The sequence below is a fragment of the Geotrypetes seraphini genome, chromosome 1 (assembly GCF_902459505.1).
Source record: "Geotrypetes seraphini chromosome 1, aGeoSer1.1, whole genome shotgun sequence".
NCBI lineage: Eukaryota > Metazoa > Chordata > Amphibia > Gymnophiona > Dermophiidae > Geotrypetes > Geotrypetes seraphini.
This window is the reverse complement of record NC_047084.1, coordinates 82,675,103-82,696,708: the sequence shown is the minus strand read 5'-3', so window position 1 is coordinate 82,696,708 and position 21,606 is coordinate 82,675,103. Positions and strand designations below refer to the sequence as shown.

The window sequence follows — 21,606 nt, the reverse complement described above, 5'->3', positions numbered from 1 at the left end:
TTTTAGCGTGTGCTAAAACAGCTACCGCACCTTAGTAAAAGGACTACAAAGGGCTCCTTTTACAAAGGCGCGCTAGGGCCTTAACGCGCGGAATAGCGCACGCTAAATTGCCACGCGCGCTAGCCGCTACTGCCTCCTTTTGAGCAGGCGGTAGATTTTCGGCTAGCGCGTGCTGTAGAGCGTGCTAATCCGGTGCGTGCGTTAAAAATGCTAGCGCACCTTTGTAAAAGGAGCCCTAAATGCAACTATATCTCAAGCAAAGGTTTTCTTGAAAGGTAGGTACTAAAAGGGCATTTCCCTCACCTTTCTACATACGAGGGTCTTTGTATAAATTGATGCATTACATCAGTCAATTCAAGCGATCTGACAGCAGTAAATGAATCATCTGTTGTATCGTAAAATAGCGACCTCCAATCGCTCTGTGAGCACAGTCATTTATTTGTCTTTACACTGATGACTAGAGAATGTACAGGTGTCCTTGCTCTTTTAATAGAAGTATAAAAAATGTTTAAATACACTGAGTTTCTACAGCCCTCAGTCTGGAAACAGTCATCCTGATTTATTTTCATCAAGCTGAATTAAAAAAAAAAAAAAAAATGGATGGTAACAAAAAAAAAGAGGTTAATCTGGGCTGTTTTACCACAGCTGATTGCTACCTGGTATCAACAGTTCCAACTTTAGTTTCAGGATATTGCTTGATTTTTTTTTTAAACATAAAATAAAGACTTTTTTGAATAATAATATAGATATGTACATCAAAAATACAAGTCTAGAAAGGCATTGGTTTATTGCTATTAAAAAGCTTTATAAGTGTGCATGAGTCTGTATCTTCTTCTTTAGAAGCAAAGACAGATGAGGAAAATTGTCTCTGGCTTTTGGTGCAAATATCAGTCAATGTACCTGTGAAGAGAGGGAGAAAAAAAGAAGCATTTTTGTGAGAGAGGTTTCCGTCTAGCCTGGATAAATGAATTAAGTTGTATTTTTACATTCCATCAAAAAACCCCAACTGAGCTGGCATCCTTATAAAAGTGACACCTCAAAGCAGATTTATTTTAAACTCAAGTTTCCCTATTTGTATTCTATATAAAATTTTTGCATTCTGACTTGAATGCATATGCTATATGAAAAGTGACTGCATATTGCTGCTCTCTGCCTAACTGTAAGTTCCGCCCTTAGAAAACACTTAATCCACCCCTACTTTAAATGTAGAACTTTTAGCTTATAATGATTTAAACAGCCCTTATTACCGTCAACTGCACTGGTTGCCAATAGAAGCTAGAATACTTTTCAAATTTGCTTGTATTTGTTATAAATTGCTATCTGGATTATCTCCGTCTTACCTTTTTTTTCATTTTGAATTGTATAGTCCGATTAAGTCTACTCGGCACTCCGGTTTATTTACTTTTCCTAATCCCACAAATTGCCGTTATAAAAAGTTTTTTGATAGAACCTTGGCCTATCAAGCAGGCAAAGTTCAAGTCTGGTTAGATGATATGATTCAACAGACGGCATCTTATTGCACTTTCAGGAAATTAGTTAAGACTTATTTGTTCAAAAAATTTGTTACTTGATCGATGATTATATCATAGTATTCATACTATAATTTTACAAAATGGTATATTGTACTGTGGCTTCTTATGTGTTCTGTTTCATCACTGAATTGTTCAGTCCTCTGAACCGCCTAGAACTCTTTGGGTGTTGGCGGTATAGAAAAATAAAGTTATTATTATGTTATTATTATTAAAATCTATGGGGCTGATAATCACAACATCCAGACGTCCAAAAATCTACCTAAGTCGGCACTTGGACATCCTAATCGACAGAATGTACAAATGCCAATTTTTGAAACCAACATTCTGGATGTCCAGTAGGACTTCTAAGTCATTGCATGTTCAGAGCTCAAAGGGGCATGTTTGGAGTAGTTTTATGGGTGGCGTCTGGGCGGGCTCTGGGAAGGCTTAGATTTAGATATTCTGCAAGGGTAATCCAATGTTTTGGCAGATGTCCTGGTTGGAATTTATACAATTTGAGTTATACCTGTTTTAAAAGGGTATAAGTGTTAGAAAGGTACCCAAAGTGACCAAAGTAACTCCCACACACTTGTCCTGAGCTCACTGATCTCCTCACACCCCACAAAGTTCAGAATACAAAAGTATATACCTTTCTCCAGAACAGTAGCGTCTGGTATAGGAAAGCCTAGTAGACCTACACACAGGTGTTTTAAGTAGCCTGGTGGGTGGGCAAGTGAACCATAGAGAGGAGTAGCAAGTCCCATAAGCCAATCTAACCAATACATTTATGGTGGAAAGTGTGAGCCCACCAAAACACATCCAAAACCTACTGTATTGCCTATAGGTAACACCTGCAGCCATAAGGTCTATTGAGGTGGTAGACAAGTAGATACTGTAGGTTTTGGGGGAGTTTGGGAGGGCTTACCATATACTAAAAGGGAGTTCTGGTGAAATATGTACCTGGCACCCTTAATGTGAAGTTCACAGCAGCACCCTCTAAGGCAGTGTTTTTCAACCTTTTTACACCTATGGACCAGCAGAAATAAAATAATTATTCTGTGGACCGGCGGTTGAAGAACACTGGGCTAAGTCGTGGGCCGGACCCCGTCCATCTCTACCCAATCTCCACCCCAGACCCCGTCCCCATAATAGTACTAATTGCACCTTGCACGTCCCATGCCTCATCTGGAAGCCTTCCCTGTAACGTTGCAACGTCAGAGAGAAGGCTTCCGGTTCAGGCACAGGATGCCTGTAGGAGCCACTGCCCTTGGCTTTGTGCACTGAATCAGTTAGGAAGAGGGAGCTGGCTCGAAGATAACGCCGCATCGATCGCACTGTGGACCGGCGGTTGAAGAACACTATTTTGGGCCTGATGCACATGCTGGCCCTATGGACCGGCAGGAAATTTCTGTGGACCGGCACTGCTCTAAGGTGTCTCACTGCCCTGTTGGGATGTCTGCGTGGCCATTCCATTAAGATGCGAGTCAAGTTTATTGTATTTGATCTACCGCCTAAGTACCCAGGCGGTTTACATAAAATGAAAAACATTTGTACAAATGCTTCAAAGGTAATAACATAAATAATTAAAAATAAAGGGAAACAATCAAAAGGACATACTATAGGGTAAAGATGGATACAAAAGGAAAAACGGTAATCATTTAAATTTTGGGTGGGGGAGGCATAAACCAAGAGGGTGAAAAAGGAACTTGAAGGGACAGAGGGTGCAGCAAAGGGCCTAGTGGAAAAGGAACCATGCTGACAGAAATATCCATGGGTTGAAGACGTATTTTAAATAATGAATGCGTCTTGGAACCGGAAAGTTTTTAGGCCTGATTTGAATTTAAACATACAGTTCCTCTTCTACAAAGGTGTGCTAAGCGTTTTAGAGCGTGCTAAATCAACATGTGCGCTAAATGCTAATGCGTCCATAGGATAACATGCATGCATTAGCATTTAGTGCACGTTTAGCGTGTGATAATATTTATCGCGCGCTGAAAAGCATAGTGCACCTTAGTAAAAGAGGGGACAGTGTTCTGGTCTCAGATTGATAGGAAGGGAGTTCCACAGTAAAGGTGCAACAACAGAAACAATGATCTTGCATGTAGTGTCGTACACAATTTAGCTCATTGAAGAGATTGCAAGGAGAAACTGCTGGGTTGAGCGAAGTGTCGTTGAGGTGGTATAAGGGATCAAAAATCTGTCCATAAATGCGAGCGAGTGAACAGATTGAACTTTAAATATAAGGAAAAGTGTTTTAATGGTGATTCTATGTGCCACTGGAAACCAATGAGCACCCTTTAAGAGAGGTGTTATGTGAATGTATTTCTTTGGTTTATAAATTACTTTAATTGCTGTATTTTGCACTATTTGATTGATTTTGGATGTTTTGGACATGGACGTTTTTGTATTTGAAAATGGCCAAAAATGTTGGATGTCCTAAGGACCAAAATGACCAAATAGGTCATTTTCCCAAAAAACATTTGGATGTCTAGCGGTTTTGAAAATGCATGTTTCCCCACCCAAACCTTTGGACATCTTTCAGGAAATGTCCAAAGTTGAAGTTAGATGCACTATTGAAAATACCCCTTCACATTCTCTATCTGGAAAATATAAACACACTAATTGTGGCCATCGCCCGACACCGGCTATATCTTTTCACAACACTGTAGTCGGCAGGTCATTCCTGCCACAGTCCAGAAAATTAGTTAAAACCCCGTAGCTGTTATCTCTCATTTGTGTTTGTGTGCTTTTTTGTGCTATTATGCTTTCAAGAGGACAACAAATTACACTTATTCTGTTTTATTCTTATTGTATTACGTGTGCTATAGCACAGGGTAAAAATAAAATTAAATAATAAAGTTAGTTAATTGTTTATATAAATATAGTGCTCAGATATATGGCTCCTTTTACAAAGGTGCGCTAGCGTTTTTAGCGCACGCACAAGATTAGCGTGCACTATAGCACACGCTAGCCGAAAATTACCGCCTGCTTAAAAGGAGGCAGTAGCAGCTAGCGCGTGCGGCATTTTAGTGCGCGCTAAAACCACTAGCACACCTTTGTAAAAGGAGCCCATAATGTCACTCGTAAACGGATATTGCTTAGATGACTTTCATATGCATTACTGCACTTATCACATAGATTATGCAGCAAATGGAGCCAAGATCACTTGTTCAATGTACCATAACAATAAAAAATGTTATATACTTATCTTTAGAAGAAAGGCTCATTATGGGCCAAAGAATTTTTTGTCCATCCAGGGTTTCCAAATGAGGCTCTGCAGAATGATCAACAAGGTCTGGTTTTCAGAATAACCAAAATACATAAATTCACCTGCCACATAATTAAAACATGCAGATATGCATGTACATCGTGAATATTCTGAAAATCAGATCTGGATGAGGGTTTAGATCAGGGGTGTCCAACCTTTTGGTTTCCCTGGGCTGCATTGGTCTAAAAAAATGTTTCTGGGGCTGCACAAACATGTAAACGCTGCAGCAAGACAGAGGAGGGAGCCGGCAAGACGGTAAACACCCGGTATCAGCAGAGGAAAACACTGCATCGCCTTTGACCGGGGCCGCACAAAATACTTCACTGGGCCACAGGTTGGACACCCCTGGTTTAGATGATTTGGGTGAAACACTAAGCCCTACGTGTTGTCATTTAAGAACAAGGCAAAGACAGAAAAGGGAAGAAGAAAACAAACAAACAAAAATATCTGTGACCATCTCTGGGGAAACATGACTACAGTCGCAGATCCAAAATATTGAGAATGGGTGATTTTCATTTCATGGGTCCAAATTCAGTGTGAAAAAGTTATGTTTGAACTTCTTTATTATTTCACTTAAAGAGATGGGGTTTGCTCTAATAGAATTCATTAAAGTCTCATTTGTTTTGTTTCTGGTGACTGTTTTCCCAGAGACAGTCATATGTAATCCGAAAGAGTGCCAATTTGCAGTTTATCCTACAATGTTATGTTTTATTCTAGGAAAAAGGAAGCTCTTTTAAAATATGATTTGAAGGTTCCATGTTCACTCTTTTAACTGAGGATTTGGGATGTCAAACTGCAACCTTCTGGTTACACCCCAGAGACTCCCCTCACTAAACTAAAGGAATAAATCCCATAGACTATGCTAACAGAACTCTATACACTTCAGTCATATTGCTCTTCCCCTTGTTACGCTAGCCTGCCACAGATGGCTAGCTAATTTAGTTAAAAGATTAAACCCGCATACACTCATAACTCACAATAACATATACAGCTCATAAAGTCATCAGGGAAAGTCATGTTTTCCACTTGTGTTTGAGGTACAAGAACACAGCAATCAATCTTGCCTGCATGTAACCAACCAAGTATTGTTTTTAAATATTTCATCTATTTTCTCTCTGTTTTTGTACTGAGGTTCACCTTCAATATTTTGCTACAAACTTAATTAGAGAAGGGGCAGAGGATATGCACGTCTGGCAAGGCTTTTAAAAAGTCAGCACAATTTTCATAATGAAAAGCCAAGGCTGGGCATAAAAGTAGATTTAGTGCAGTTTATCTTAAGAAGTCGGCATTAAATTTCATTTCTGGTGCTAGAATATAAAAATGAAAACCCGTTTTAGTAGCTTTCGATAGCACTTCTCTTACAGCTGAACATTTTTAATTAAAGGCATCTCCTAGGTCGCTGGTAATGAACTCTCTTCAAGCTTGATCCAGTTCTGTTCCCCTGAATCTTAACCCCTAGGCAGTCTGACTGTGCAGTGGCAGCAGCCAAATGCGAATCTGGAGAAAATTGCACAACTGTAGTGTCACATGAAGTTGCCATCTGCTGCCATTTAGCTGTACCTAATCATTTTCTTATTCTTCGTCACCACTGTCCATTTCCACATCTGTGCCTCTTGTCGTCTCGGTGGCCCGCGCCAAGATATCAGCCATCAGTGCCTCTTCTAGTTTCTTCCGCACCTGCTGCACTCGTTCTTCCTGTTTTCTGGGAAATTAATTTAGCCATTAGAAATTGGTCAGACATCAGTAGCAAAGCCAAAATTCCTAACTTCAGAGATGCTAAAAGTAAACTACATGTTTGTTTGTTTGTTTTTTTAATCTTTATTAAATTTTCAAAGCTAACAAAAAGTGCAAAACAATATACATACAGATATTAATAATCACAATAAGCACTTATAATCAATCAGTATCAATGCAAAAATAATAAAAACCCTTCTCCCCTCCAACATTTTCCATCAGGGAATAATACCAAACAAAAGATATACCCCCTCCCTCCTCCCCTGGATGTGTGGGTGCTAAAACAACGGAAAATAAAGATAAAAGACAACTATATCGAATCTACAAAAGACGTCAATGGACCCCAAACTACATGTTTAAATGCAATTTTTTACACAATTATGGGGGATAAAAAACCCCCCAACAAAATAGGGGATGAAGAGAGTGATCTTCCCTAGTCTCTATTTGGATTTCTGCCAAGGTACTTGTGACCTGGATTGGCCACAGTTCGAAACAGGATATTGGGCTAGATGGACCATTGGTCTGACAGTGCCAGCGGGAAAGGTGGAATTTGGCTTCAGCCAACTGCTCTAATCACTAGGCTATTTTCCTCCTGCAACATCCTTCCCAAAGAATGAGAGCTTGTATTTAAGCACACTCAAATAAATGAATGTATTTTATTCATTATAGATGCGTATATATACATTTCCTGGGGTAATACTTCAAGCCAAAGTACTTGCACACTTTTGCTTTGAAAGTCAGGCAAAGTCCAGCTAGGAAAAAGCTAGTTTGTACTTTTCACTAATGCGGCCAGTTAAGTACAGTTACTTACCGTAACAGGTGTTATCCAGGGTCAGTAGGCATATATTCTCACTGATGGGTGTCGGCACCGACAGAGCCCCGGTACGGACACTTCAAGAACTTGAAAAAGCTCTTGACGCCCGTACCGCACATGCGCGAGTGCCTTCCCTCCTGACGTAGGCGTACGGTCCCTCAGTTAAGATAAGCCAGCTAAGAAGCCAACCCGGGTTGGTGGGTGGGTTGTGAGAATATCTGCCTGCTGTCCCTGGATAACACCTGTTACGGTAAGTAACTGTGCTTTATCCCAGGACAAACAGGCAGCATATTCTCACTGATGGGTGACCTCCAAGCTAACAGAGATGGGATGGTGGGAGAGTTGGCCAAAGAAATACAATTGTAAAACATAATGGCCGAAGTGCCCATCCCATCTGGAGAAAAAAAAAACAGACAATAGTGAAAAGAGAAGGAATGAACTGAGGACCAGGTGGAAGCTGTACAGAATTCCTCAGTAATGTAACTATAAGGAAAACAACAAAAGCTGACAGAACTCAAACTTAGGGTCTGGGACACGATATCCCTGTGCCAGGCCAGTCTGAGTAAAGAAGAACGAGAGGGAGGCAATCAGCCAAACAAAAATTGTTTCCATGAATATAGGGTATCCAAACTGAGTTGAATCAAAAGAAAAAGTTAGAATAAAATCACTGTGGCTCCGACCTGCATAACAAAGAGGACAAAAAAACGCTTATAGGACAAACTTATAAAGTCAGGATCCTCGTAGGAAAAAACAAGGTGCAGGAAACAACACAGACAGAACTGGCTGAGCGAAATGAAAATAGTAGAAGGTACTGTGAAAATGAACATAGAATCACCTTGGCTTGATGAAAGACTGATAAGGATGAAGCTGCTAACAGGGCATGAGCATTCATCGATCCCCCTGGAAGAGGTGAGAGACATAAGGAAAAACCATTTTCTAGGTAAGACTCAAGTGGAGATGACACAATTGATACAAATGGTAGCATCAACAACCAGGAAAGAACCACAGGAATAGTCCAGATGACAGAAGAACGAATGAGGTGTGGTTACACACATGAAAAAAACCCTGTCATGAGCCTGGGAACCAGAGAAGAAATCAGAAAGAGGTTGCTCCTCGACAGATCAAGGGAAAAAATGCAATAGCATTAAAAAGAAGTCTGAGAATTTTAGACTCAAGACTAGAATCAAACAAAGAAAAAATACCACCGGTTAGGAAGGTGGAAACAGGCAGAGAAAAAGACACCAGGAAAGAAAACGAAACCACTTTTGATATCAACAAGGGTGAGTGGCTGTTATCCTGGCAGAAATCAACAAACGGGCTGAAAAAGATGTAAATGAAACGGATGCAGCCCCAAAGAAAAAAACAATGAAGATTGGAAGAAATCAAAGAGGCCTGAGTCAGAGTGAACCGAGCAGAAAAATGAGAAGGAAGGGCTCCCAAAATTTGAGTGGACGAAGAAGGGAGAACCCATGTTGACTGGGCCACCATGCATCATGGTGATAACAGCTCTCGTGAGCTTGATGAAAAAGCCCAACAGGAGAAGAAGCGAAGGGAATGCATATAAAGATATGCTCGCCCAATCCAGGAGAAAAAGAACCGTTGCCAGACAAAGAAAAATCCTGGAGTAAAAGGATTAAAGAATCCTGCTGAAAATGGCTGCTAGAAAATTCAGCTCCATATGAATAGCAGCAAGAGCAGATGGCCAATCGCCTCCAAGGTCACAAAAAACAGGGTCTCCTGACATAAGAGGAGAGAGCCCTAGACTCCTTGCTCAATTACATGTAGTGTAAAACCCCTGAATTGACTGTGCAAGGAAGGAGGACTTGAGGACAGAGTAGATGATAAAAATCAGGAGGTCCGAAAAATATCATTAGAAAACATTTGGAAAAAATGGGGAAAAATCCGGTGCCTGGCAGTCGAAAGACACTGAGCCTATAGAACGCCCATATGAATCCCCTAGGGAGAAAGTAGATGCAGCAAGCATGAAGACCATGCAAGGAGGTAACAAATAGAAAAGGGAACCTCTATAGAGACTAGAGGAGATCAAAGATATACAAGTTTTGAGAGACAAGCCCTCACCTGGTACCCAAATCAGACATATTCAATAACTTGACCTGTTGAGTAATGATAAAGACAGACACTCATGATGGAGACCAGATCGTAAAAAACAGATCTGCAAAAAACAGGTACTCAAATGGAAAAGTGGCTACATGGAATGTGTACACCAATGAATGCCAAGGAAAACCATTCAGGCAGTAGGGAAATCTAGCAAGCCGGTTTGGCTAACTGGACCCCAACCTTGTCCACTCTGCCCAGAAAAAACTAGTCGTGAGGAGGAACTCTACCAGGAAGGAAACAAAGATACATGGGAACTACTTCATAGGACATGCCAAAAAGTCCCCACAGAGATCCAGGAAGGGAAGCAAACCACCCTGGAGGAGATAAGGACAAGGAAGGAAAATAAATTCCTTAGGGAAAGAAATGACTTATACAAAGTCAACTCCCAGAGGAATGCATTTACAGAAAATTCCCTAATGGTGCAATTTTGAAGGCTTTGTGAACCCCACTCAAGGGAAAAAAGCATATGTGATGAAGAAGCACCCACCACTTCAGAAAGAGATGGGGCGTAGTTCTAAAAGACACCTCTCAATCAGGCAAAGCCAAGACTATCAAGAAGTCAAAGTCTAAGGCTGAAAACAGCTTGAGGACTGCAAAGCCTTCCCATACCAGAACAATACAGACACCGGTAACTGCAACGACAACTGGTGTCATGGGATAGGAGTCGTCAAAAGCAGAGAAGACCCAAGAGAAAAAAGTCCCCAGAATCAAAAAACTCAACCGGGCAGCACTAAAAGAGACGATGTCAACAGGGCTGACAACCCAAACAACTGGAATCACAGTTGAACATGTCGATGTCAACAAGAAAGTACGACATCGACCTGGATGTCGATATGGACTGCGACATCAATCAGACATGACAACAGTAATATGACGTCGAGAGAGAAGTCGACATCGTTGACATCACCGACAGAAACAGCAAAAAAACATGCCGACGCTGATTGAAATCGTGGCATGAAAGAAAACACTTTTAAAAATGAAGAGCCGGTACCAATGGATACAACGCAGTACTATGATGCAACACTCCCTAGATGAAAAAAACTGGTATCAAGGCACCCAGCACTACTGGAACAGAGGGGAAAAGACACCGACATCGTTGGTCCCTGACTGGTACCAATGGTGTCATTCCCAAGCAGAGAGAAAAGGACACTGGCACAGCTGGTCCATGGCCGGTACCGATGGTCATGCCCCAGCAAAGATAAAAAGACGCCGGTACCATTGGTCCATGACCGGTACTGATGGTGTCGTTCCAGAGTAGAAAGAAAAAAGCACCGGCACCCAGGGGCCATGACCGGTATCATTGGTGCTGCTCCCGGAGGAGAAAGAAAGAAAGAACACCGGTACCCTTGGTCCCCGACCGGTACCAGTGGTGTCGTTCCAGAGCAGAAAGAAAAGAACACCGGTACCCTTGGTCCATGACCGGTAGGTGTGGCTCCAGAATAGAAGAAAAGAAAGGGACACCGCTACCATTGGCTCATGATCAGTACCATCGGTGTCGCTCCACGCTTCGAAGATGAACATGCACGTATCAAGACAGTCATCGACGTCGAAGCGGAGCCAGAGATAGGACTGAAAAAGGTCGGCAGGATTAGACTCACTGTTACAATGACCTGAAGTCTAAAGGAGAAAACCAACTTACCAAAGATAAAGTATCACAGTCGGTGAGGACCAGAGAAGCGGTGCCAGAAGTACGCTGGGTACCGAAACACTGGCGTCGCCTGGTGCCGGATTCCTGGTACTGGATCACTGGCATCGACTGGTGCCGGATTCCTGGCAGCGTCGACGGAAAACTGCTTCTGGAGAATACACATGAAAAATATGCTGAAGAGGAAAAAAGCAAGGGAAGAAAAAAAACAGCAAGGTCCCGAGATTGCTAAAATAATAGAAGGATGTCGGTGAAGACAAGTTCCACAACAAAACAACCGCGTGGAGGAAAAGTGGGCAGAAAAACCAGCCTGGGACAAGAGCCATGCAGAGGGGAGAAAACAAAATGGCGATCCATAAGGCCCCACTAGGCAAAATTGACAACAGTATAATTAATTATTATTTTTTTTTTTTTGTAAAATGAACCTATCAACAACAGAAAAGAAGAAACTAACAAAAAGTCAGTAAAACCGCGAGAGCGGGAAGGCAGCAAAATAAAAAATTTTCAATAGCCGTTGAAACGCGACTTCTTAGCTCCACGAAAACTATGAAACTGAGGGACTGCACGCTTATATCAGGCGGGAAGGCACTCGCGCATGCGCAGTGCGGGCGTCAAAAGCTTTTTCAACTTCTTGAAGTATCCGTACCGGGGCTCCGTTGGTGCCGACATCCATCAGTTGAGCAGCCAGGTTTGCTCATGGGTGGGTAAAATGAATATGACAAATGGCACATGACGTAAAAGGTTCCAAAATATTATTTTTTATTAATTATTCATATTCTCAAAAGGTTATTACGTCACCGGGAGATCTTTACAGATGCCAAACGCTGGCCTTCCTGACTCGATAATTCGATGCTCCTCAATATGTACCTTTTGTCCTGCATGACATCATTATTTGTCAGCCAATCCATTAACAGAGGCTGTCCTTAAATTTGGACAAAGGAAATTCCTTTACATGTCTTTTAAACTCAAAACAAAGTTTTAAAAGTCATATTTTTGTTTACATTAATTTCTGCCAATTTTCCCATGAAGCTCAAGGCGGGAAAATCCTGAACAAAGACAGACCGAGAGAGACAGAAACATGGAGGCAGTTTCATACCTCTAGAAATGTGTCCTGATTTCCCTTATGGTCTTGCTTCACCAAACAAATCACATAAATATGAAATTCCCATTTTCCTATGCTACACATCGATTTCCTGGTCTTTTATTAATTATCCTGACTTTTTCAAAGTTTTAAATGTGTTTGCATGTATATAAGAACTAGGGAGGTCTCTGTCACGCCCTGCTAACGCTTCTGCGTAGTATGCGCCAAACCAGGCCTCTTCACAGTGAGAATATGCTGCCTGCTTGTCCTGGGATAATAAACTTATCCTCTATGTCAGACTACCAAATTGAACACTTCTTCCACATGTCAGCTTTCACAGAGGTGTAGGGGGAAGTAAACATGCTATTATGCTTTTTACCAAATCACACCTAGGTAGCAAAGAAGCTTCAGGAGATCAAGTACTTAACTTTTCCCAAAGTTACAGAGAGCCAGAGGAAGAGCAATACCAAAATCTTTTGCCAACTTGCATTCATTTTCATTTAGCAAATTAAAAAAAAAAAAAAAACAACAGCCACATCGGTGCCACTGAGTCATCCCTTCTGCCCTTAACCCTTTCAGGACCATAAGGATCGTAGGCCAATTTTTGTGGTTTTGACGACATTTTTATGGTAAAAAGGGCTTGCAGATGCCAAAAAATTGATTTTTTTTGTGAAATATCATTATTTTTATTTAAAAAAATCACACTTCTGGCTTATGGACAGTGTGGCAAGTGAATCTTCTCGTCAATCTAGCAACGACGCTAATGAATGAATGTCGGAACCAGTTTGTTTACATAAAGGCAGTATCATATGGAATCCGTACATATCAAATTTAGAACTGTAGACTATCCCAATCAAAATGTATAGGATTTTAAAGTTATGGGACAAATATGTCCCTTGGTCCTGAAAGGGTTAAACAGCCTTCCCCTGGAGAAAACTCAGACTGAGGGGCATTTTCGATAGGATGTCTAAGGGCTCCTTTTATCAAGCCGTGCTAGCGGGGTTAACGCGCTTGACGCTTCATCACCCGCTAACCCCCGCGCTGGCCAAAAAATTATCACCTGCTCAAGGGAGGCGTTAGCAACTAGCGCGGCCGGTGGTTTAACGTGCGGTATTATGCACGTTAAACCGCTAGCGTAGCCTGATAAAAGGAGCCCTAAGTCTAATCAGTAGAGAAAATGCCCATTTTCAAAAACAGCTTTTATTTTTGAAAATGACCTATGTAGACGATTTGGTCCTTAGTCTGTCTATCTTTTACGTTTATGATTTCGGTAAGTCACACTGCCCTTCATAACCTACTGTACCTGAGTTTGAGTATTGGTTTGGAAAGGTGAATAATTAAATACAAAAAAGTGCATGCCATTTCTGGAGATACCTTTTCCTTAACAATAATGCATACAAGTTTGAAAATGTAATCTTGTATGTTATTTCAATCTCCTGTCCTATAATTGTCCCCAGAAACAACTCCATCTTACCCTCCTAAAAAGTCTATGCATCATGAATTCTCTTATATACTTTTAAGCAGGTAAGGAAGCTCCAGGCAATTTTCAGGCAGCCAGTAACCTAGGCATTTTTTTTTCTTTTTTAATTTGCCTTCCCTTTTTTATGAGATATAAATTAATATTGTTGGTTAATCACCATTAATGTTTGCAATTAATGTGCACATGTTAATGGCGATTTAAAATTAACACAGGTAATGCTAACTACAGTGCCTGAAGAGCCTCTATAATCTTCCTAAAGAACTTCCTCTCCCCTGGAAAAAAAAAAAACAACTTCCCAAAGACCCCTTCTGTAAAAATATTGCCCCCCTCCAAGACTATCGCTGCAAATTGTGGCCATTATTTTGAACTTGGAGCTGACGGTGGCAGGAGTGAGTGGGGACCATTCCTGCCTGCCCCATCCTAGATCACCAGAGCATCCTTAAGATAGACCCAGGAGGGTCTATAGAAAAGAGGGGAAGAGGTCTTCAGGAAGAGGGGATGGATGCTTTTGGGGAGAGGCTTTTAGAAGGGGTCAGATGCTCTTGGGGGATGCTTTGGAGGGATTGGTAAAACTAACTTCATCTCCCATATCTGATATTCAGTTCCATATCAGGTTAGCACTGGGTAGATGACAGAATAACGCCACTATCCATTTATGTTGAATCGATTTTTATTATCCAATAACACAGAACAGACCAATATGTCAGAACCACAGTAACAGAAGAAAACATCAGAAACAAAATAGGAGATCCAACAATCCCACCCACACCACCCCCCTCCCCAAACCCCCTAGCCTGAAATGAGAAAAAGTGAGTGCAGTAGGCTTGGACTCAGATAGCCCACTGCCCAAGACAATGAGTAACACCAACACTGAAAGAAGGAAGAAAGAGAAGAAAGAAGAAGAAGAAAGAGAAAGAGAAAGAGAAGTATACCTGGCGCCCCTCAAGGATGGAACACAAGCCCAGGTCTCAGAAAAGATCACAAGGAATTTAGAATGTCACTTCTAGCCCGTGGTGATAATGAAAAAAGGTAAGAATCCCAGATCCGAAGAAAGAGTCGCCTTCGTCGTAAGCTATAAGACGCATCTTTACACTCCAGCAGCAGCAGAGCATGCAAACGATTCCTCCAATCCCAAAAGGATGGAGAAGGTTCCCCAATCCAAACAGATAGAATTACTTTCTTCCCCAAGACCCCCACCCGTCTCATAAACTGCCGCTGACCCGAATCAGACAAGCGGAAGGCCTCATACTTATCCAGCAAAAGACCAGCGGCAGAAAAAGGTAATGCCTTGCCGAAGACGCCCTCCACATAAGAGACAACCTGCCGCCAAAAACGTTTGATGTTCACACATGACCAGAAGGCATGGAGAAACGAATGGGGTTGCTAGAGACACTTAGGGCATAAAGGAGAGTCCGTGTAACCCGAATAATATAACTGACTTTTCGTAAAATAGCCCCGATGAAGAACCCTAAACTGACACTCCCGTAGATCTGCATTAATGGAAACTCCCGGGATTCTTGCAATCAAGGAAGGGAGATCTAACGCGTCCCGTGCTATCCCCAGATCCTGGCACCAACGGGCGTGTAGGACAGCGCGGTCAGCCGGACCCAATAATCGATGGAAGTCCTTATAAAGACCCGAAACTGTAAACCCATCTTCCAAGTAGGGATCCAGCAGCGCCGCAAATCTGTCCTCAATAGGAAAAGCCAAAGCGGCTCGGGGGAGGGATCGAACATAATGATGAAGTTGCCGAAACGCAAGAAAGTCGCCCACAGAGAAAACACCCGACCGGACCAGAGCATCCCAGGACAGTAAAGAACCATCTGCCTGGAGAACATGGGTAAGTAACGTGAAGTCCCGGGATGCCAATTTACGAAAACTAGCAGTCTCCATGCCCGGGCTGAATTGCAGATTCCCCTGAATAGGTAAGTATCTAGTAGTCGAGGGAATACCATTCCAGGAGTCCAACACATAAGACCATATAACGCGTAGCGAGTGCAACAACAAACTCCCCCGAAGAGCCGCCGGCAAGGCAGAACGGGGCGTGTGCACCAAAGACAAAATATGCCAAGGTGCAGCCACTATCCATTTAACAGCCTGGATAGTGCCATGGTGGTGATCAACTGTGATCCTCCCCAATCGCACATGCACTCTCCCCAGCAAATAACACACTAGTCTTCTCCTTGAACCTCATTTACCAAAAATATCCAGACTCCTAAATAAGCATCTCCCTTAGGTATCCACTTAACTGATTCCTTCAAAGTTAGGTATCTTTCTTCAGTTGCCTATATTGTTTTCCCCACTGAACCTTGTAACTACTTGAACCCTGTCAAGTTATTCTATCGATAAATCCAGATATCTTATACTTGTATTTCTATACCGCAACATGTAATTTACTTAAATCGTTGTAATGTAATTCTCTCGGTAATGTCCTGATCTCTTTTAACTGTAATCCACTTAGAACCGCAAGGCACAGGCGGAATAGAAATCACAAATGTAATGTAATGATCAAAATTGTTCATCAGGCAATTAATTGTGATTAAAATTTTTGATCAAATAGCTATAATATAAATACGAGGGTCCTTCAAAAAGTTTTCACACTTTCATATTTTCTTGGGAAATGGTCAAGGCTGGAGAAGTGGTAAGGGCGTATCATAGAATGTCATGGGGAAAATGTATTGCAACACAGGGTGATTATGTGGCAAACGATGTAATTTGCTTTTGAGATACTCAGTAAATAGTGTTTAAAAAAAAAATAAAAGCGTGGAAACTTTTTGAAGATCCCTCGTATGTACCAGAAAATAAATTGGTGCAGATAAAGCTTTAGATAGTTTCTAAGGTTATTTATGATTTGATAGACTACCACTAGGAACTACATTCTTAGTGGTTTACAATAAAACAAGTAGATCACAATATAGAAATGTAGGAAATAAGTTATGAAAGTTTAAAAATAGGAAAAAGATATAGCAGTTCTTCACTTCAGGTCCAAGCCAAGCCCCAGAACTATATTGTCTCTCAGTGGGCATGAGAACACTATAAAAGAATGATTTAGCTTGAAGATCTTAAATTCCCACCACATTGGTGAATAGATAGTTTTTTAAGACGTTTCCTAAATATTTGAAGAGATGTTGTGGGGAGGGGTGTAGGGCTTAGCGGCTCTTTATTATCTGTTATTTATTAGTTTGGAGGTGTACTGGATGGGATCAATGCCTATGAGGCAGACAGGAATCTCCCTGCCAGTTCAGCTGATCTAAGCAGGGGGAATCCCTATCAGCTGAGCTGACAGGAAACCTTGAAACCGGCTCAGTTGATGGGGATTCCCCTGCTGCGATCAGCCGATGGCAAGCCCTCAATATACTGTTATTGCCCCCCATCTTTGGGTGGTGGGAGGGGTGTCGGTAACCACTGGGGGAGTAAGTGGTACCCCAAGAAAGACATGGCGATACTTGAGAAGGTCCAGAGAAGAGCTACGAAAATGATAAAAGGTATGGAGGACTGTTCATACGCTGATAGGCTGGACAAGCTGGGGCTCTTCTCCCTGGAAAAGAGGAGGCTTAGGGGGGACATGATAGAAACTTTCAAGATCATGAAGGGCATGGAGAAGGTAGACAAGGATAGATTCTTCAAACTACGGGGAACCACAGGCACAAGAGGGCACTCGGAGAAACTGAAAGGAGAGAAGTTTAGAACAAATACCAGGAGGTTCTTCTTCACACAGAGGGTTGTGGACACATGGAACGCGCTCCCGGAGGAAGTGGTCGGGCAGAGTACGCTACGGGGATTCAAAGAGGGATTGGATGGATTCCTGAAGGATAGGGGGATTGAGGAATACAGGAAAGGGTATAGATAAAAACAAGGGGGCTATAGGGCTAAATCAAGATAACATGACAGGTCATGGACCTGATGGGCCACCGCAGGTGTGGACTGTTGGGCACGATGGACCTCTGGTCTGACCCAGCTGAGGCAAATTCTTATGTTCTTATGCCTTAATCCCTCCAGTGGTCATCTGGTTAGTTTGGGCAGCTTTGGGGCACTTAGATGCAACTAAAACAGGTCTAACTGCTGGTGTCTAAGTTTCATCTAGGATGTCCTGGGAAAGCTTTGATTATCGCTGCAGGACATCCAGGTCTAAGCCTGCCCGAAGTCCACCCATAACACACCTCCCAACATGCCCCTTTGAACTCTGGATACACAGCGGTCTAGAAGTGCTGCTGGACGTCCAGAAAGTCGGTTTTAATTGTCGGCACTTGGGACATCCAAGTGCTCACTTTGGGCAGGTTTTTAGACATTTCAAAGTTTTGATTATGAGCCTCTATGCCTCCTCCTCATAAATCTATGCAATATATAACACACTCATTAGCACAACATTTAAAGAGCTCATAGACACAGTGTAACACAGCAGAAATCAATAGCACTTACAGAACTATAGAACAATAATGATGCAAAGAATTCAGGGAGCACGTCTGAAAACTAGCTGCCAAGCTCATGGTAACATCTACAGACTTTGTTCCAGGTTCTGACGGGGAAAATGTGAGATTACTTTTCCTTTCAAAGCACCCAGAGATTTGCATCTGTGTTTCAGCAGCTACTTTCATATCTACAGTACACATGCAATGTTGAATAGAAAAGTGTTAATTTGCTCCCTGATCAAGCCATACTGTTCTGAATGTTATTCACATTCAGAACAGTATGGCTAGATCAGGGAGCAAAATAACACTAAGTATGTTGATCCCTATGCATACCTAAACAAATAACTTTTGAAATGACCTAGACTACAGCCTCACCTGGCCTCTCTATTGGTCAGTTTGTTATGCATGCAAATGAGGAGGGGGTTACATCACTTCCTGGTATAAATCATTGCATCTCCTTCAATCCCCTAGCTTAGACACCCCAACCCTAGCTACTACCCTTTAGGTGCGCCCCTAAAGTCAATTCCTTCCTCTTCTTACCCCCTACTGAGAAAATCTGAGATGGATTTTGTTGCATTTAAAGTCCCCCCCCCTTGCCTAGGCTGCGATCAGAGCTGTACTCTACACTTCTCCCCTCATCTTTCCACTTCCCATAGTGGAAATTGATTTTATTTTTTTTTTACACTTTCCTCGCCTTCCTAGTTTGTGCAACGCGGATTCGGGCAGCTGCAGCCCTGCTTCCCCGAGTGCCAATGGCAGAGTCCCGGAAGTCTCCGGTCACCATTTAGCTTCCCGGCCCCGATCGCCGCTGCTAAGTATGGTGAGAAGCGAGCATGTGCGCCATCCTCCAGCACTCTGAACTCCAGGCTCGCCCTACTGTGCTCCAATATAGCTGTTCAGCATGAATGGGATGGAATGCGGCGCAGGCTTTCCAGGGCAACTCTAGCCTCGTTCTGGCATCCTCCACAACCTGTGCAGCCCCACGCACCAGTAGGTGCAGTCCTGTCCTCAGCCAGGAAGGAGCCACATGGCCACCCCTGGCAGAGAGGAGGAGGAGAGATGGGGAAGCTTCTACACGGGGAAAGGGCATGTGGAAAGTAGTTGCAAACCTGCAACACACAAGAGGCGGGCAGAGGATTCCCGCCCCTGGGAGAGAGGAAGCTGGCCTGGCATAACGCCGGCTAATGCTCTTGGTCCGGCCCATGTGCAAAACGAGTGCTTTGCGGGCTGGATTAAAACACTAAACGGGCTGGATCTGGCCCGCAGGCCATAGTTTGCCCATGTCTGGTCTAGTGGCAGACCCGCATAAGGACTCAAGTATTGTCGTTCAAACATCTTGTCACTGTAATTCTGCCACTGGAAATGGCATTTGTTAATTTAAATCAAGATTATTTACTTGTAATTGAGTAAAATGTAAGAGCTGGAAAGGGTAAATGCATGTTTATTATTATACTGGCCAACATTCATTTTGGTACCTTAAATGTTAGACCTGTTTCTGGGTTTATTTGATCTGATTCCAAAAATAGCACCAGTTTTCTCCTATCAGCTCGTTTTTGAGATACAGAACATGTGCCACATACCATTCTTCACTCTGCTTGCCAATTAAAAAATCAGGATACTTTAATGTAGTGTTTAAATTAATATCTTTTAAGTGTGAAGGAAAATATTAAAAATTATAAGAAAAATATTCCAACAATAGTCTGCCATCATGTGTGCACCCCATCGTCCTTGGTATCTGGCTTCCATTGTTTTTATGTCTTGGTGAAATCTTTCACCTTGCTCTTCACTTAAGTCACCAAGGTTCTCTGGAAAGCGATCTAAGTGACTGTGCAGATTATGGACTTTAACACTCATGTTACAGTCAGGCCTGTTGAAATGAAAGAGCATATCCTCTATTAATTGTGTGCAGTTGTCTGTCTTCTTGTTGCCAAGAAAGTTTTTCACAACAAGAACAAATGAAGACCAGGACATGATTCGATTTTATTCACTGATGCTATGAAATGTGGATCATTTATAAGTTGTCTAATCTGTGGACCATCGAAAATTCCATGGTAAGTCCAGGTAACATATGCGCCACGTATTCAATGCACGAACCATCTTTATTCAAAGCCTTTACAAATTGTTTCATCAGGTCTATCTTTATATGTAAACCACTTAAGTGTGTGGGTTTTTTAAGTTTGATATATTGCAAATCATTTAAATGTGAACTATGAATTATTAGGTACTAGGTTTGGACAAGTTCCTGGAGGAAAAGTCCATAGTCTGTTATTGAGAAAGACACGGTGGAAGTCACTGCTTGCCCTGTATCGGTAGCATGGAATATTGCTATACCTTGGGTTTTGGCCAGGTACTAGTGACCTGGATTGGCCACCATAAGAATGGGCTACTGGGCTTGATGGACCATTGGTCTGACCCAGTAAGGCCCGCGCCGCCTCTTCCAGTCCTATCCTGCACCTCCTTAAATGTCTCCCATTGCCTGGTGGTCCAGCGGTGTGTCAGCGCCGCCCTCTGAATGGTGCTTTCAGTGTTGACCAGCAGGCATGAGTTTTCAGCCCGCCTGCCTGGGCCAGCGCCGCCCTCCGAATGGTGCCTTCAGTTCTCACAAATGCAAGCAGTGTCTCATTTCTGGCTCACCACATATTAGCTTTCCCACGTATTCACCATTATAGGACCCCCAGGGACCCCTGAAGAAGACTTTTTGTCAAAATGTGGACCGTGTTGGGTCCTGCATCCCTAGCAGACTAGGTCCTTTAAGGCTTTTATGTGGATGAATTTACTTTTATGTGGATGATTTTATTTTATGTTGATGATTTTAATGTACCTTTGGAACTTTGACATTTTCAAATAAAGTCCATTGAGGAACATCGTCATTCCACAGAGTTTCTTTTGGTTTCTTCTGGATTTTCTTCTCTGTGGATATTTTGGGGTCATTTTTTTGGTTTCTACGGTTTACAATACTAAAATAAGAGTTTAAAATAGTTAAAATAAAAATGGGGCGGTACATGGACAGGACATAGACAATGGGGAGGGGGAGTTGATATGGAAGGTGTTGGATGAAATCTGAATCCAGGCCTGTAGAAAGGCTGAGAGTCAGCCCCCAACCTGGAATACTGCTGAGACCACTGAAGCCATAAAAATTTGAGTGCCCTGAGCCTCTAGAGGCTCTGGGCCTGCTAATAGGAAGGGTCTTGATTTGATGATCTATCACACATGACATAAGATCGTCCACACTCTTTCCTTATAACAAATGTTCCTTAAAAGGGAGTCCGCTGAGAGTAGCATTGGAAGTGGAGTCCCCCAGCCCATTGTCTAATCCAGAGCATTCTGTGGGCAGAGATCAAATAAGCTGCGCCCTCACACTCCAAAGTTCATAACCTGAAAAGATAGGCACGTGTCATAAAAGGACGCTGCTGAGGTTGCTTTGGCTCCCAAAGTCAAAGCCTCGAAAAGCTCTTGAGAACCTCCATCCACTTGGTGATTCTGCATATCCTTGAGCAACAGACCGCCCTTACTTGGAAGAGATGTATGCTAAGTAACTAGTGCAAT

The 21,606-nt window shown here is 42.4% G+C and overlaps 1 protein-coding gene across 1 annotated transcript in view; it reads right to left on the bottom strand.

Moving 5' to 3' along the window:
• Nucleotides 1–653: 653 nt before the first annotated feature.
• The window catches only part of MBD2 (methyl-CpG binding domain protein 2), a 170,118-nt gene continuing 149,165 nt past the window's right edge, over nucleotides 654–21,606 (bottom strand). The window contains exons 6-7 of the mRNA XM_033934245.1: nucleotides 6,340–6,481; nucleotides 654–900 (exon numbers count right to left, since the gene is read on the bottom strand). Coding sequence (XP_033790136.1) covers nucleotides 6,352–6,481 — 130 coding nt within the window. The 3' untranslated portion in view covers nucleotides 654–900; nucleotides 6,340–6,351. The remainder of the gene's footprint in view (nucleotides 901–6,339; nucleotides 6,482–21,606) is intronic.